The sequence below is a fragment of the Perca flavescens genome, chromosome 14 (genome assembly GCF_004354835.1).
Source record: "Perca flavescens isolate YP-PL-M2 chromosome 14, PFLA_1.0, whole genome shotgun sequence".
Lineage (NCBI taxonomy): Eukaryota > Metazoa > Chordata > Actinopteri > Perciformes > Percidae > Perca > Perca flavescens.
This window is the reverse complement of record NC_041344.1, coordinates 18,787,384-18,805,636: the sequence shown is the minus strand read 5'-3', so window position 1 is coordinate 18,805,636 and position 18,253 is coordinate 18,787,384. Positions and strand designations below refer to the sequence as shown.

At 42.4% G+C, this 18,253-nt stretch overlaps 1 protein-coding gene across 1 annotated transcript in view; it reads left to right on the top strand.

Annotated features, from left to right (window-relative positions):
• Positions 1-18,253, top strand: part of kcnq4 (potassium voltage-gated channel subfamily Q member 4) — a 53,006-nt gene that overhangs the window by 28,184 nt on the left and 6,569 nt on the right. Inside the window, exons 2-12 of the mRNA XM_028597630.1 lie at positions 7,810-7,900; positions 9,109-9,235; positions 9,377-9,552; positions 10,190-10,315; positions 10,984-11,094; positions 11,208-11,303; positions 11,427-11,515; positions 12,587-12,712; positions 13,767-13,823; positions 15,573-15,802; positions 15,888-15,987. Of these exons, the coding sequence (XP_028453431.1) occupies positions 7,810-7,900; positions 9,109-9,235; positions 9,377-9,552; positions 10,190-10,315; positions 10,984-11,094; positions 11,208-11,303; positions 11,427-11,515; positions 12,587-12,712; positions 13,767-13,823; positions 15,573-15,802; positions 15,888-15,987 (1,329 nt within the window). The remainder of the gene's footprint in view (positions 1-7,809; positions 7,901-9,108; positions 9,236-9,376; positions 9,553-10,189; positions 10,316-10,983; positions 11,095-11,207; positions 11,304-11,426; positions 11,516-12,586; positions 12,713-13,766; positions 13,824-15,572; positions 15,803-15,887; positions 15,988-18,253) is intronic.

Genomic DNA, 18,253 nt, shown 5'->3' with positions numbered 1-18,253 from the left:
ATTAAACTAAAGCATATCGATGTAACTTGTGAAATGTAGCAAAGTCCTCTCGTTTTGTGATCATGTTTTTAGTCACAAAAAAAGGTATTGTAGATACAACCATAAGGTTAAACATGATACAAAATATAGAAAATACAGAACTACAGTATATCTACTAGCTGCCGCGTTATTAATCATTTGGAATTCAATAAAATGTATTACAGAGTATACAGTATTGGATATTTTAAAGCTTTATTATCTGATGTTTTTCACAACTCTTGTTTTTTTAATAGTTATTTTATTATGTCCTTGCTAACTATATGTTATTTCTTGAATGCTGGCTGTTTTTTGTTCTCAGCTATCTCTTGATCTCAGTGAGACCGCCTGATAAGTTACTGTGATGTTTACAGTAATGTTAAGAAAAATATAGATTTTTTTTTTTTAACCAATAAGCCCCAGTATAATTCTCCAGTCTGCCCTCAGTGATCTTTTCTTTTGACTACCAGGCATCATCTTACATGATTCTCACAAACGTTAATGTGATAAAACACATGAAAAAACATGAAGAAAAGAAAAAAAAGAAGAAAAAAATGATACAATGATTGACAGATAATAAAAATACAATATGGGTGTTTTATCCTAACCTTATCTGAAATAAATCCCACCTCTATGTTGTCTGGTAATACTGTACCGCCTTTTAATCTTGCTGTCGACAGTTACTCTGAAACATCTAACAATAACTTTTTCCACTGGTTAAGTGGGACAGAGTGTGGCGGTTGCCACAAAAGTGCAAACATTTTTCTTTTCAGCAGCACACTATTTCAAACTACTTTTTTTTTTTTACTTCGAAGTTAAACTTAATGCATTATCCTTAGTTTATTTAAGGTAGTTTTTAACCAGTTCCTAAACAGATTTAACCATGAGGAAACTCTAACATCTTTCATTTGAGAAATTCAAATCATGGATATAGCTATGAGAATTGCACTTTGAACTAGAAATGTATGTGACAATAGTTTTGGCAATTTAAAGAGATGTTGACAAGTTTGTTACTCAACAGAAACAAAAATAATGTGCTCATCTCGTTTTGAACCCGAGAAAATAATGGAGATTATCCAGTGGGGACTTCTCACTTCTCCAGTGTCTGGGAAGTGTTTATACTAACATGAGAGCACCTCGAACATAAGACACAATTTACCAGAATTTATGTTGTGTTTTATTGTGGAGTAGTTCTCAAACTAAAGTGGCCATTACTCAGAGGTGGAAAAAGTACTAAAATATTGTCCTCAAGTAAAAGTACCAATACTTTGATGAAATATTACTCAAGTACAAGTGAAATTACCTATGTGAAAAGTAAAAGTAATAAGTAGTTCATTTAAAATGTCCATCCATCCATCCATCCATCTTCGTCCGCTTATCCGGTGTCGGGTCGCGGGGGGAGCAGCTCCAGCAGGGGATCCCAAACTTCCCTTTCCCGAGCAACATTAACCAGCTCCGACTGGGGGATCCCGAGGCGTTCCCAGGCCAGGTTGGAGATATAATCCCTCCACCTAGTCCTGGGTCTTCCCGAGTCCTCCTCCCAGCTGGACGTGCCTGGAACACCTCCCTAGGGGGAGGCGCCCAGGGGCATCCTTACCAGATGCCCGAACCACCTCAACTGGCTCCTTCGACGCAAGGAGCAGCGGCTCTACTCCCGAGCTCCTCACGGATGACTAAGCTTCTCACCCTATCTCTAAGGGAGACGCCTGCCACCCTCCTGAGGAAACCCATTTCGGCCGCTTGTACCCTGGATCTCGTTCTTTCGGTCATGACCCAGCCTTCATGACCATAGGTGAGGGTAGGAATGAAAACTGACCGGTAGATCGAGAGCTTTGCCTTCTGGCTCAGCTCTCTTTTCGTCACAACGGTGCGATAGATTGAATGTAATACCGCACCCGCTGCGCCGATTCTCCGACCAATCTCCCGCTCCGTTGTCCCCTCACTCGCGAACAAAACCCCAAAGTACTTGAACTCCTTCACTTGGGGTAAGGACTCATTCCCTACCTGGAGAAGGCATTCCATCGGTTTCCTGCTGAGAACCATGGCCTCCGATTTAGAGGTGCTGATCCTCATCCCAACCGCTTCACACTCGGTTGCGAACCGATCCAGTGAGTGCTGAAGGTCGCAGGCCAATGATGCCATCAGGACCACATCATCTGCAAAGAGCAGCGATGAGATCCCCAGCCCACCGAACTGCAACCCCTCCCCACCCCGACTACGCCTCGATATCCTGTCCATAAATATTACAAACAGGATTGGTGACAAAGCGCAGCCCTGGCGGAGGCCAACCCTCACCTGAAACGAGTCTGACTTACTGCCGAGAACCCGGACACAGCTCTCACTTTGGTCGTACAGAGATTGGATGGCCCTGAGTAGAGACCCCCTCACCCCATACTCCCGCAGCACCTCCCACAGTATCTCCCCGGGGGACCCGGTCATACGCCTTCTCCAAATCCACAAAACACATGTAGACCGGTTGGGCATACTCCCAGGCTCCCTCCAGGAACCTTGCGAGAGTGAAGAGCTGGTCCGTATTTCCACGACCAGGACGGAATCCGCATTGTTCCTCCTCAACCCGAGGTTCGACTATCGGCCAAACCCTCCTTTCCAGCACCTCGAAGTAGACTTTACCAGGGAGGCTGAGAAGTGTGATACCCCTGTAATTGGCACACACCCTCTGGTCCCCCTTTTTAAAAAGGGGAACCACCACCCCAGTCTGCCACTCCTTTGGCACTGTTCCAGACTTCCACGCAATGTTGAAGAGTCGTGTCAACCAGGACAGCCCCTCCACACCCAGAGCCTTGAGCATTTCTGGACGGATCTCATCAATCCCAGGGGCTTTGCCACTGTGGAGTTGTTTGACTACATCAGTGACTTCCGCCTGGGAAATCGACGACAATCCCCCGTTATCCTCCAGCTCTGCCTCTAACATAGAGGGCGTATTAGTCGGATTCAGGAGTTCCTCAAAGTACTCCTTCCACCGCTCTATTACCTCCTCAGTTGAGGTCAACAGTGTCCCATCCTTACTGTACACAGCTTGGATGGTTCCCAACTTCCCCCTCCTGAGGTTGCGAACAGTTTTCCAGAAGCACTTTGGTGCCGACCGAATGTCCTTCTCCATGTCTTCTCCAAACTTCTCCCACACCCGCTGCTTTGCCTCTTTCACGGCAGAGGCTGCAGCCCTTCGGGCTCTTCGGTACCCTGCAACTGCCTCCGGAGTCCTCTGGGATAACATATCCCGGAAAGACTCCTTCTTCAGTCGGACGGCTTCCCTGACCACCAGTGTCTACCACGGTGTTCGTGGGTTACCGCCCCTTGAGGCACCTAAGACCCTAAGACCACAGCTCCTCGCCGTAGCTTCAGCAATGGAAACTTTGAACATTGTCCACTTGGGTTCAATGCCCCCAGCCTCCACAGGGATGCACGAAAAGCTCCGCCGGAGGTGTGAGTTGAAAGTCTGTCGGACAGGGGCCTCCTCCAGACGTTCCCAATTTACCCGCACTACACGTTTGGGCTTACCAGGTCTGTCCAGAGTCTTCCCCCACCCCCTGACCCAACTCACCACCAGATGGTGATCGGTTGACAGCTCTGCCCCTCTCTTCACCCGAGTGTCCAAAACATATGGCCTCAGATCAGATGAAACGATTATAAAATCGATCATTGACCTTCGGCCTAGGGTGCTCTGGTACCAGGTACACTTATGAGCATCCCTATGTTCGAACATGGTGTTCGTTATAGACAATCCATGACTAGCACAGAAGGCCAACAACAAACAACCACTCTGGTTAAGATCAGGGAGGCCGTTCCTCCCAATCACGCCTCTCCAGGTGTCTCCATCATTGCCCACGTGTGCGTTGAAGTCCCCCAGCAGAACAATGGAGTCCCCCACTGGCGCCCCATGCAGGACTCCACTCAAGGTCTCCAAGAAGGCCGAATACTCCGAACTCCTGTTTGGTGCATATGCACAAACAACAGTCAGAGTTTTCCCCCCCACAACCCGCAGGCGAGGGAGGCGACCCTCTCGTCCACCGGGTAAACTCCAACGAAGGGGCGCCAGCCGGGGCTTGTGAGTATCCCCACACCCGCCCGGCGCCTCACACCCTGGGCAACTCCGGAGAAGAAAAGAGTCCAACCCCTATCCAGGAGTACGGTTCCAGAACCGAGACTGTGTGTAGAGGTAAGCCCCACCAGATCTAACCGGTAGCGCTCCACCTCCCGCACCAGTTCCGGCTCCTTCCCCCACAGAGAGGTGACGTTCCACGTTCCCAGAGCCAGTGTCTGCCGCCCGGGTCTGGTCCGTCGAGGCCCCTGACCTTCACTGCCACCCATGTGGCAGCGCACCCGACCCCAGCGGTTCCTCCCACAGGTGGTGGGCCCATGGGCTGACATTTAAAATGTACTTTAAGTAAAACTTAGTTATATAAAAAAAAAATCTATACAAATCTATACAAATGTATAAACATCTATACAAACGTATACACATGTAATAACAACACATGTCACACATAACATTTAAGACCCTTAGAAAGGTATAATGTGCAATTTTAGTTAAGACCATCCCATACAACGTTTTCAAACAATCAATTGAAAGTGAAAGTACCATACATTGTTAGTTCTGAGGGCCATCCTTCTTTTCTTCACAAACATAAACGGTTATAATGCAAATCAAGGCCAAATCACGTGTTTTGACTCCATAAATGGGTTAGACCCTAATGTTCACAGCCCAGACTAGCGGCTAGCTTCTACACACCTAAGTAGCCCATATGAGCTAATTAGATGTATGTAAATTAATTTAGCCAGTCTCCTACATACGTTGTCCTATGGCAGAGGTGGGCAGGTCCTGGAGCTCACAACACCAAACAATCTTTAATAAACTCCCATTCAGAAAATGGCTTACTGTTTTTGGCGATTTTGTGGGATATCACAAAGCTAGTCTTGACTGCTGAATCCCTGGATGCCTTGTTGCTTTTGCAAAGCTTCAGATGTCCGTGCCCACTCTGCATCAGTCAAGTTGTATTTCTCTGCGTGTTTAGTATTGTAGTGGTGATTCAAATTATAATCCTTTAACACAGCGATCTGTTCTCAGCAAACTAAGCACACGGCTTTACTTTTGACTTCAGTAAATAAATACTTAGAAGTCCATGTTTGGTTAAAAACTCGGCACTCTGTATCGACCTTTATTTCTTTCCCATGAGCTGACATTTTTGAGGGATAACAGCTCATTCACGTCCATGCAACGTCTCCCGCTCAGTTCGTGGTTCGCTGACACATCCATGGGTCCGACACATTGCAGCTCTTCTTCTACTTCTTTTTAATTGCAACAGAGAAGAAGAAGCTGCATACGTTTGCACAAAAAAAGAATGCCCAGGTCTTGTTTCTTTCTATGGGTCTGGTCTTGTCAATTTGTGTCCCAGTAGAGCTGGGGTCCCAGTTGTATAATACCATTCTTCTTACAGTACAGTACCCTTTTCTACTGTTCATTTTTACAGACATGCTGCACGCTTTCACTGACAAAAGGTAATTTTTTCAGTACATCTATAGATGCTGCCTACCATCCAGTCATATGTCTTCAGATTTTTCTTTTGCAAAAACAAGATAATTTGAATGCATTCATAGCTCTCAAATGCAGTTGGCATGAAACCAAATAAGGTAAATTTTCAGCTATAACTACTGTACAGTGGTGCTCATAAGTTTATGAACCCATGCTAAAGTTGACTAAAAAGAGGAATAAAAAAAATCATCTTTTGGAAAATGATCTTAATGCCTTAATTAAAAAAAATTTGGAAAAATCAAACCTTTAAGGACACCAATTTTCTTTGTGAATTAATAATGTATTGTAAATAAATAAATGTTCTTCCTTAAAATACAGGGGGCTTAAGTACACCCCTATGTTAAATTCCCATAGAGACAGGCAGGTTTTTATTTTTAAAGGCTTAGTTATTTCATGGATCCAGAATACTTTGCATCCTGATAAAGTTCCCTTGCCCTTTGGAATTAAAATAGCTCCACATCATCACATACCCTTCACCATACCTAGAGATTGGCATGGGGTACTTTCCATAAAATCATCTCTCTATCATCTCTTTATCAGGATGCATAGTATCCAGGATACTATGCATCCTGATAAAGTTATCTTGGCCTTTGGAATTAAAATAGCCCCACATCATCTCATACCCCTTCACCATACCATTGGCATGGTTTTATTTCAGTTAGCCTAATAGTTGGTTTGATTTGCATTGAGAGATGATTTTATGGAAAGTACCCCATGCCATTCTCTAGGTATGGTGAACAGTAAGTGATGATGTGGGGGTATGGTGAAGGGTATGTGATGATGTGAGGGTATGGTGAAGGGTATGTGATGATGTGGGGGGGCTATTTTAATTCCAAAGGCCAATGGAACTTTATCAGGATGCATAGTATCCTGGATCCATGAAATAACTGGCCTTTAAAAATAAAACTCTGCCTGCCTCTATGGGAATTTAACATAGGGGTATACTGACTTATGCCCCATGTATTTTAAAGGGGTGATAGAATGCAAAACTGATTTTACCCTGTCATAGTTGAATAACGACAGTTTGGTGGGTAAATAGGACATACATAGAAGCTCAAAATCCCATTGACACCCCTTTACCATGAAAATCTCATATTTTAAAACTGCCGCTGAAAACGGGCGAATCTCAACAAAGCTGGAAGTTGACGTCAACCTCCCAAGACCTGTAATTTTGTCTTGCCCATGGGTGTATTAAGAGAACAGTCACGCCCCAACATTTACATAGGCTACACAACTGACCTGAGATCAGGTAGTCTTTTGAATCTAGCTAGGTCACGCAGATATCTGCTATTCCATTACAAAATTCACTTCTGAAACTTTTTTATGCAAGAAATCAACTATGTAAAGCTCAAATATGGGCCGCTTTACGAAAATGGATGGCTAATTGCAAATTCGGAGTTCAGCGCCGGTGCTGCCTGTATTGCTGCCTTGCCGCCCGGCCTGCCTTCCTTCACAGACCCCGGCCTGCTATGAGGTACTTGGAGCTCCGTCACGACTGGCAACCCACAGCACTCCATACCCGCGCAAAGTCACCGTCTCTTGGGCTAATGGACAACCAAACGCTGCTGCCCTGACAGAGCTCCAGGGCCTGCAACTCCCCTCTTCCTGCTAGCTAAATGCCCGGTGTATGTGAGTGAGAGCGCGGTCAGCGAGCTTGTTACGCCAGCAATCTCTTACCACAGGTTTCAGTTAATCTTTTAATGTGTGTAATTATAATGTGTTGAGTTATTTAAACAAACGATTGGGGAAATAAACGCCGCTTGTCCACAAGTCTCATTGATAGAGCCTTTTTTCAGCCCAACCAATGTTACATACCCTATTAGGAAACCTTAAGGAACAGTGTAAAATACCCTATATAATCATTCTATCACCCCTTTAAGGAAGAACATTTTATTTATTAACAATACATTATTCAATCACAAAGAAAATTGGTGTCCTTAAAGGTTGGATTTTCCAAATTTTTTTAATTAAGGCATTAAGATAAATTTTCAAAAGATAATTTTTTGTATTCCTCTTTTTAGTCAATTTTAGCATGGGTTCATAAACTTATGACACCACTGTATATTGGTACTATTATTTTTTACATACTGTACATTCACATAAAACAACTACTCTTGGTTACATTGTTGTGATTGTTGTGCCACTGACTATATATGACTTGGCGTGCTGTACTTGTATTACATTCTGAGTCAACAAATCTTTTTTGAAATGTGTTCACTGACCTACTGTATTCTTTATTTCAGTTTTGTGCTGGTGTTCAGCTGCTTGGTGTTGTCTGTGTTCTCCACAATCCCCGACCACCAGAAGTTTGCCAACCAAAGCCTCTTCATCCTGGTAACACCCCTTTCCTCTCTCTACTTCGCTACACAAACACAAACACACATGCACAAACACACACATACTATGACTACATCAGCATTCTTTTCCATACGCTGTCCTTTCATACACGCCATCTCACTTACTGCAGTGTATCAGTATGTGCTTGCGTACGTGTTGCCTTGTTTGCCGGTAGAGGCACAGACAGCCGTGTAAGCAGGTGGGAGGATTCAGGTGTTGTTGACTGCGCAGGAAATCACAGACATGATCCACTAATCCTAATAGCTATCCCATAATCTCCCCTCTTCCTCTGTGCTCCCGCTGCTTTAGTGAAAGGTAATGGACACTCGCTTTCTCCTTCTTAACCTGACTCATCCTCTTTCAACCCCCCTCCCCTCCTCCACTCTCTCTTCCCAACTTGCTTATCTTTACGTGTTATTTAATGGTCTGACTCTTGACTTTCACATTCCGTCTGTTTAGTCTTTCGATCAATCACCTGGCCATTAGCAGGCAATTATCCATTAGTGGACTTTACTTACACGAATATTGGCTCTAATGACAGATTGGTTCAGTGCACCTGAAACTGCCCATACAGTCCAGAAACCTTAAAGTAAGAAAGACAAAGAGACGGACTAAGGGGCGTGTTAATAGGCTCTGACTGTGACTGTATAATATAACTTACACGTTAATCATTTGATTTAATCTTTTATAAAATAAAAAATAAATACATTTACAGTGTTGAAGTGTTGAACATACAGTTCTTGCTTTGTAACATTTTAGCCTTTATTTTACCAGCCAGGTTAATTAATATGATGTCATGGCAAAGGTTTAATAATGAGAACATAAATCATGTAAAGAATATCTACATCATCAGCTACTGTAAAGATTGGAAAATTGACTTCTCGACTTTGATGTCCATCACACATTAACACTGAGGTTTGCTCATAGCTTCATATGGTGATTTAAATAAAACAAATAACTTATATGTAGTGTTTAGGGGACACTTTTATTTTATGAAATTGCTACACATGCTAAACAACTGATACATACACACAACAAAATGTTCTTGGGTAGGTGGGGGAACATTTGTTTAGGTGATCTGTCCAGCACTATGCTCACTTGACTACTGTATGTCACTGACCCGAATGTGTGTGTGTGTGTGTGTGTGTGTGTGTGTGTGTGTGTGTGTGTGTGTGTGTGTGTGTGTGTGTGTGTGTGGATTGTAGGAGTTTGTGATGATTGTGGTGTTTGGCTTGGAGTACTTCATCAGGATCTGGGCAGCTGGCTGTTGCTGCAGATACCGTGGATGGCAGGGACGGCTGAGATTTGCCAGGAAGCCCTTCTGTGTCATAGGTTAGTGTGTGTGTTGATGAACAATACACAAACCCACGTCAAAGTGTGTGTGTTCATGAAAATAATTTTGAAATCTTATCACCTTATAATGACTTTTCTTCAACTCTTCTCTCTGTGTTACCTTTCTGAACATCTACACAGACTTCATAGTATTTGTGGCATCACTAGCAGTAATAGCAGCTGGGACGCAAGGCAACATTTTTGCCACGTCAGCCCTGCGCAGCATGCGTTTCCTGCAGATCTTGCGTATGGTTCGTATGGACCGACGGGGAGGCACCTGGAAACTACTGGGCTCAGTGGTTTACGCTCACAGCAAGGTGGGAATGACAGCCTGCTAAATATAGTCCTCATTTTACACATGCTCTGCTACAAACATACTTATTCTGGTTTATATGAATGACCTACATTTATGAACACTGGTTGTGCAGACATTGAAAAATGAATACATGATAGACACATACAGCATTATGGATTATTATAACAGCAGGAGGGAAAGAGTTATTAAAAGGCTGGCGATGATGGTCAGGATGGTTACTAATGGGATAAATAATTTAATAGCCCTCAATTTCGAGGAATATATGGTAGGACTACTGATGACCAGCTGTTACTTGATTGACTGTTACACTCACTGCCCTCAAACACAAAAACTCTCTTTTAGCTGCTACGTTTGGGCAATGAGTTGTTAGTTTTTGTGCTGACCTAAACATGAGTCCTAACGAATCCGGTGCAGAACACAGTTAGACGAGGGCGATGATGATGAATTGATGCATCAGCTGTCTAAGCAGAACTCTGCCGCCAAGTCAAAAGTGGACGCCAAATGTGATGATGCCGGGAATTTAGCCAATAATGATGATAGTGATTTGGTAATGACAGCAGGGATTATGATGGTGAAGATGCTCTTGCTACTTCTGACAGGTGTGATTAATTCCTCCTCTTTGTCTCTCTCTCTCTCAGGAGTTGATTACCGCCTGGTACATAGGTTTCCTGGTCCTGATCTTTGCCTCCTTCCTTGTCTACCTGGCAGAGAAAGACATCAACTCAGACTTTAACACCTATGCAGACTCCCTCTGGTGGGGGACTGTGAGTACTACATAATGCACAAAGGATCTCTGTGGATGAAGAAATAATATCTTACTTGTGTCATCGAAATTGTCTTACTAACAAAAAAGAGACAGATAAGAAACAAGACAGACAATACAAACACAAATAGTCATATAATAACCATAAGACTTATGTGAATAGTACAACCAAACAATAATAACAATGTACTTTGTACATCACAAGTTTATTATAGTCCTTGACAACTTTGTTGATGATGTCCATTCAGAGGGTTTTCCAGGCGTCAACAGCAGAGAACTAAATGTTGTTTAGTCTTTTTATTAGTTAGTACTAGTAGAGATACAGACAGAGAAACCCCTTAAGATGGTTTTCAGAGCAGAAATACATTTCAAGGAAATCATCAAGGAATAGAAGGATTATAACTAGATCAGCTCACACAAATTTAAAGGTTAAAGTAATATGGTTTTTGTCAAAATAATAACGTAGTGGTGCCTGGGTAGCTCACCTGGTAGAGCGTGTATATTCACGTAGATAAATAAATAAAATAATAAATAAAATCACACAAATGACAGGTGTAAATCAGTTGTAGTTTCTTACAAAATGCACACAGACCTATGTATTGTGTGTGTGTGTGTGTGTGTGTGTATGTGTGTGTGTGTGAGATCATCTATGCTTTTATACCCACCCAGATTACTCTTACAACCATTGGCTATGGTGACAAGACCCCGCGTACCTGGCAAGGGCGGCTCCTCGCTGCCGGCTTCGCTCTTTTGGGAGTCTCCTTCTTTGCCCTGCCTGCTGTAAGCCTCCTGTATATTCACATCTATATATATTTACTCAAAGCCCTGTTAGTAACTCCTCTCAGCCTGGTTGGAGTTGCTCTCCTGACTTGGATTTGACCTCTGACCCTTAGGGAATTCTGGGGTCAGGCTTTGCCTTAAAGGTTCAAGAGCAGCACAGGCAGAAACACTTTGAGAAGAGGAGGATGCCTGCTGCCAACCTGATACAGGTAATGGCCACAGTGAGAGTCATTAAGGCTGTTTTAATATGGCATTTAATAAATTCACAAACAAGTGGAGAGTGGATGGTGTTAACTTTGACTTGATGTGTCTGTGTATTTGTCTTTCTTTAGGCTGCATGGCGTCTCTACTCTACAGATGCCAAACACTCCTATCTGACAGCTACATGGTACTTCTATGACAGCATGTTGCCTTCGTTCAGGTAGGCGCTCCCATCAGTTTACATGCTCAGGGCTGAGTGGTTTTAACCATCAGAAAACTGTGGTTATCTTTGGTTATTTGTTTGTGTCATTTGTCAAGTGTTGTAATAAATGCAGACAGAGATTTGAGAGTTGTATCTCAAAGTTGAATTCTGTACAATAATTAGTGTTATTTTGTCCCTGCTCATACATTCATGTTAATATGAAAACACAGCACATACAGTATCAAAGCGACCATAAAGATCTAGGACGGGGTTTAAAGAAATCGATTTTCCCATATAAATCGTGAAATCCCAAGATCGATCTTTAAGCCTAGGAGTCAGAGGCTGTAGCTCCGTTTTAAAACTAAATATATTGTAGAGTAAAAATATTGGCATCATATGAAACTAGACATATTGTGTTGACTGCTGTAGGGTGTCCATTGTAAATAAAAAGTACATTAATGTAACTGCTTTGAGGTCGATCCTTAATATTTTAATAATGTCCTTGTTCCTTGTACAATTTACAGGGTTATCTGAGAATCGCTTTTATATCCAAGCAAAACTGGTATTGTAATTAAAATTTCCCTAATCAGATGGATATTGAATTGAATCAAATCAGAATCAAATGGATTCGGGAAATCACCACTGATTTACACAACCCTATAAAGAACCCCATTCAGGATATTTCCTTTCATTTTTAAATTATTATTTTAAAATTAATTTGCGCCTAGCCCTTTCAAATGCCTCTGCCACCACTGTTCAATTACGTTTTTATTACTTTTATTCTACGCAGTGGTTTCTTATATCTTGCATTTATGTATTAATTTGACTAATTTATATTTGCTTAAAAGGAGGGGAACATGAGAAACTCAAATATAAACGTGTATCTCTTTTACATTAACATCAAATCAATACTTTCACATTGCAATATTTAAAATTAAAATTTTCCCATATATTATTTCCCTCAAGTATCCCTCTTCTTTTGAGTGTTTGGACCATTGATTTGGCCTTTTTGTGAGTTGTTCCATTTTTAGTTTTTTGTTCATTTGTCATATCTTTTTTTGTGTTTATTTGTGCACTTTGGGGTGTCAGAGAACTGACGCTACTATTCAGTCACCTCCAGCGACAGCGTAACACCAAGAAGTATCTCCACAACTCCTACCACACGCTGATGTCTGGGCTGCGGCCCTACAGCTCCCCCTACCTGTCAGGGGACAGGTACGCACCCCTCCACCTCTCACAGCCTCACAGTACATCCAGACAGGTGGCTGCAAGTCTGCCTACACTCACACACAGACACCTACACACAATCAAAGCATTAACAACAGGGACTTACAGAACAATACATTCAACAGGTGTACAAAGAAAAATCAAGGCTGACTGCTTCCGGAGCTTTCTGCATGAATGTGTTGTGTATCTAACAATGTTTCACTAATGCTAATCTGAGACCACTGTGTTGCAGGCCCCTCTTGCTTCTCTGCATCTTTGTCTGCTTATCTCAAACTCTTGCCATCTCCACCACCTCTCGCTGTTCACTCACTGGTTGCCTCTTACTGTCTTCCTCTTTCTCTCCCTTTATTTCCTACGTATCTTTTCCATGCCATCCATTCTCCATCCTTCATCTGTTCTCAGGAAGGCAGAAGTTCCATGCAGGTTGGTTCTTCAAGTCATGAGCTGTGCTTGTGGGTTAAAGGGTATTCATAGTGAGAGTGGATTTGCTGCATTATTTTCTTCATCAGCATAATCCTTAAACAAAAGCCGAAAGGGCTGATTATGTAAATTGTATATATCGGATTTATGCATGCATTGGATGAGAGAAGCACCTCAATAATGCAAGTTCGGCTGGTAGAAATGTCTTCGATTTGAGGAGCTGCTGTCAAACATAATGTTTAATGGGCTGTCTTGGTGAATATACTCAGGTGAAACATTACCCAATACCTTTGCATGATCCTTCCCCACCAACCAGTTCAAACCCCACCTCCTCACTTCTCACTGACTGTGTCTCCATAATCCAAAACTGCCTCTCAGTTGTACATTTTCCAGTTCTAGGTAACAAGATCAGAAAGGGCTGTTTGGAATATTGTGATGTCACATCTCACCCCTCCACCTTACCCTCTCTCCCTAGTTTTTCCTTTGCTACGTTTTATCCTCACGGGTTACCCATGTACCCAGGTTGTGTCCCAGAACTTTTCGTCCTCCTTCACCCTCCCTACCTTCTCCCACTCCACTCTTCCCCTCACCCTATCTCCCTCTGCCTTGTGTGTCTCCTCAGTCAACTCCTTCCTAAAAAACGGAGTCTCTTCCGGATTCATGCTGGCCGCAAGCAGAGGTATCCATGGCAACAAGCCTGTGCACGGGGCACGCTAAAATCAATAACACCACTCCTACTCCTCCTTTAACATGCACATCCTGCTCACCTGGCCTTAAACACTCATACATTTGTGGACTGGTGCAGCTGCTTACAAAATGTTTTGTTACTGTTTTCAACCACATCCTGCACTTACCAATTACATACCTTAAACAGGCGCTATACTCTGGTCCACAAATGCTTTAGTGAATCCTTTACTATGAAAAAATCCTATACCTGAAAGGATGTTTCTCCAGCTTGGTACTTCCTGCTGAAGAAACTAGGGCTGATTTTGGTTGGTTTGGCTTGAAAATCAGGATAAACCATTTGTTGAAAACACAACAGAAGTCATGATAATGGTTTATGACAATGTGACAAAGATACACATTTCTGGTTAGCTAACATAAAATGTTTCATTAAACATCTCTGAAAAATTTGTCCCAAATTGGAGCTGAAGTAAAAAAAAATTGCCCCCCTCTTGACTGCTTTATATTTTCCATTTAGTTGTTTGCCTCATTTATATGTCTTCTTGGAGAGAAGGTTTAAATGATTCAGCATGCTTTCCTATTTCAGATTTGTATGTAACCTTTCAATAAAATCAGTACAGTTTGTGCTGTATTTGTAAAAGGTTTTTAGGTGATGTGTGCATGCAATATTCTTTTAATGTTTTGGAAAGATTTAGTGAAGTTCATGGTCCAGAATGCATCTAAATCATTTGCTTGCTCTCCCAATAGCATGCAAAGCTCTTTCAGTCTATCTTTCCCATTTCATCCAGTCTACCTGAAGCATTTTAGCTAGCTTGTATAAAATGCTGTTACCACTAACCTCCCTTAACTATTTAAATTTTAATTTAAATGGCAGGCTGTAACACACGCACAACAAAGAGTATATCATCGTAAAGACGTGGGAGTGAACGACTGGGCTGGAATTGCTCTGTGGTGCATGATGTTTGCATTGCCTTATGAATCTGTGATAGTGTGTAACATGTAAGTGGCTACAGAGAAGGAGTGGTCTCAAGAGCATGCTTTAACAGCCGCGTTAGGAGTCGGTTGGAGGGAATTGCCGCCAAATAGCTTTCCTCCTGTAAATAGATGACCTCACATAGTGGCCTGCCTTGGGTTGTTGTAGGTGCTAGAGCACTTAATGAGACACCTTCTGTACGGCTGCGCTTTGAAGCAGATATTTTGATGCTTATTCACTCTGTTGAAGGGATTTAGGAAGCACGTCTTTATCCTGATGCTAGGTGGAACATTTTCCGCCGGCCCAGCACTACTGCAAGTCTTGAATCAGGTTTCAGTCTGATTTTGCTGAATCAGGTGCTATGATAAGCACATTAAATAAGCAAACCCTCAGGGCAGAATCAGTTTTAGGCAATATCGAGTGGTCCCTGTGGTCAAACTGCCTCCATGATAAGTCAGTAACACTCTGTCCTTCATTGAGAAAAAATGTAGATGTCTGTTTGTGTCCCTGTTTTGTCTGTTTGTTGATGATGATTATGATTGTTGTAAAAGTCAGAGGCCATATTTTATTGTGTTACTTCAATATTACTAACTAACTCTTTTCTAACAAGCTCAGGCTGCCGACCTGCTGCCCCCCTAAACTCCCAGGATAACACAGCTTAGTTTTCTATTAAGGTCAAAGGGCATGGACATTGTGGTCATTGAGAAAAACCTATTATGATCCAAAAAGAATACTACTACAGATGTTTGAATATTTTATCTTCACTGTCAGCAGTAAAATAGGCTTCCGGGATCGGATTAGGATGAACAATTCCAGATCATCCCAAACCATTAGGAACAAGGCCTCACCGCTGCCCCCGGGCTCTGCTGCCCGCTGCTCTCCTAGCCAGGAGAACGTCCCCGATGCCACCAGCCCGGGGAAGGTCCAGAAGAGCTGGAGCTTTAATGACCGCACACGTTTTCGCACCTCTCTTCGCCTCAAACCACGTCCACCAGTTGATGGTAGGCAACGCGCACATATCTAAACGCTTTACACTCACAGGGATCATTTCTGCATAATAATGTCTCACCCTTTGTCTTGGCTTAGTAGAGGGGGTCGGGGAGGACAGTGTGGAAGACAAACCATTTTGTGACGTGGCAATGGAGGAGGTAATCCCAGCAGTGAAGACACTCATACGGGCTGTCAGGTGAGTCCTGTCATCAAAAGTATATTAGTTATTATACCTACAGTGGAAATCATTTTTATTGTTTATTCAATTCTGTAATGGTCCATAAGCAATGGAAAATGTGTTTTTATCTTCCTTTTTTTGTCAATTTCTCTTTGTTGAGACGTCCATTTACAGTAGTAGTTCAAGTGAAATAAAAAAAAAATATATGGACAAAAACAATGTCTAAAACTCAATAAATAAAACATATGACTCATTAAACATTTAAAAAAACATATAAAGTAAAAAAAACTATTTGATTCCAACTATAACTCCTTCTGTGGGCGCCCATACGTGAATGCTGGTGTGTAAACATATTATAAATGACAATATAGTAATAACACAGTTGTAATAATATAAAGTTATAATATTTAATATATTTTTGGACCTAACATGTTTCAGCCAAGTGCTTTTTGGGAAGTAAAAGCTTGTGTTTCCAGGTATACGGGCTCCGTAAGGCAGGGGCGGATCTACAGGGGGGCAAGGGGGGGCAGCTGTAGGGCCTTGCCCCCCCACCTGCCCCCCTAACTTTGGTGTTCAAACTTTGCTTGTAAAAACAAACTGCCACTATGTGCACAGGCTTCTTAAAACATTGAAACAAACAATTAATTTATATTAATTCATAATAAATAATAATTGTAGATGTAATCTTAGTCCCCTGCCCCTTAAATACTTAGCTACGTCCCTGCATCAAACGTGCAGAGCGGCGTTCGCACATTCTGGCTCGCACACACACACAGCGAGTCTGCTGCGGTGTGGTGGCCCTGCATCCCGGCAAAGACTGGAGCGACCGAGCCGAGCCTCGGAAAGTGAAGTCAGTTTCCCCAGGGGAAGTTAAAACACACGTTTCATCTAAAGTTCAATTTGTAATAAATGTAATGTCTGCTAAAGGCGAGTCAGCATCAACAACAGCGCGTCCATTACGTTAGCCAAAAGTCAAATTGCTCCCTCCTGGTTTGTAAGCGCATTCTGCTGTTTGATTAGTTTGATTTCAGTAAAGACAAGAAGAGCATAATACAAAATATTACAAACTGGCATCTTTGAATTCATAACGTTTACAGAGGTTCGCCGTTTCCGTGGCGATACGTTACAACACACTACACAGTGCTTGCTGAGACCGATTATTTGTATATGATTAGTTAAGGAGTTTTATAAAATCCACTTCCTCTCACATATCACGGCAATACGGCTGCACAAATTAAACCAGGCAACATCCTTTACTGTCAAACTGGGAAAACAACAAATACAACGGGGTTAAGAAGGCTAGTCTAAACATAACTGATGTGTGCATGTAATAAATCTCGTCTGATGTTATGTTTTTTAGGCTACTTATATTAGCTACAGGGGCATACAGTGTAATGTAATAGAAGAATAACAAGAACACATTTTCACATCTTGACTTTTGCAGGCCAGAGTAGCTGGAGATATTAGCTGAAGCCTAAAAGTGGGGATATTGCCAGCCAAGAAAATCCTGAGATGTGCACAGGAGGAAGAGAGGGAGGGAAATGAAGAAGGAGAAGACAGTAAACTGGAGAGACCAGGCAGGTCAGAGCAGGAGAAGACCACAGAAGGGGTTGCAGAAATGAGTGAAAGAGAAGAGGGAAAAGAAGAATTAACAGTGAGGGATGAAGAGGAGGCTGCAGGTTCAGAGAGAGGGACAGAGGCAGAGAGTGATCAGGAGGAGGCAGATGAAGATGACAGAGAGGAAGAGGAGGCTGCAGTTACCCCTGGACCATATGGTTGGTTTATATTCTCCTAACATATAAATTGTAGTACAGTAACATAACATGTCATGACATTCTGTTGTATATGTTATAGGGTTAGATATGTAAATACTTACATATACAACAACAGTTCACTCTTCTCAAGACACTTTACAGATACAGTAGGTCTAGACCACACTCTTTAAGTTACAAAGACCCAACAATTCTCCAAAGAGCAAGCATTTGGTGCAACAGTGGCGAGGAAAAACTTCCTTTAGGGCAGAAACATCAGACAGATCCAGGGTCTTGGTGGCCGCTGCCGGTTAGATACAGATGGATACAGATATACAGATATAGAGAATTATTATTCATAATAATGGTAATTATAGTAACAAAAAAGATTTCCATGTACCGTCTTCCCCTGCCACCCTACCAAGATCTTTCGCTACCCCTTTGCCCCCCCATGTAACATTTTCTAGATTCACCACTGCCGTAAGGTGCAAGCTGGAGCTGTTATGCCTTTGGTCATTGATGGAATAAGGTCA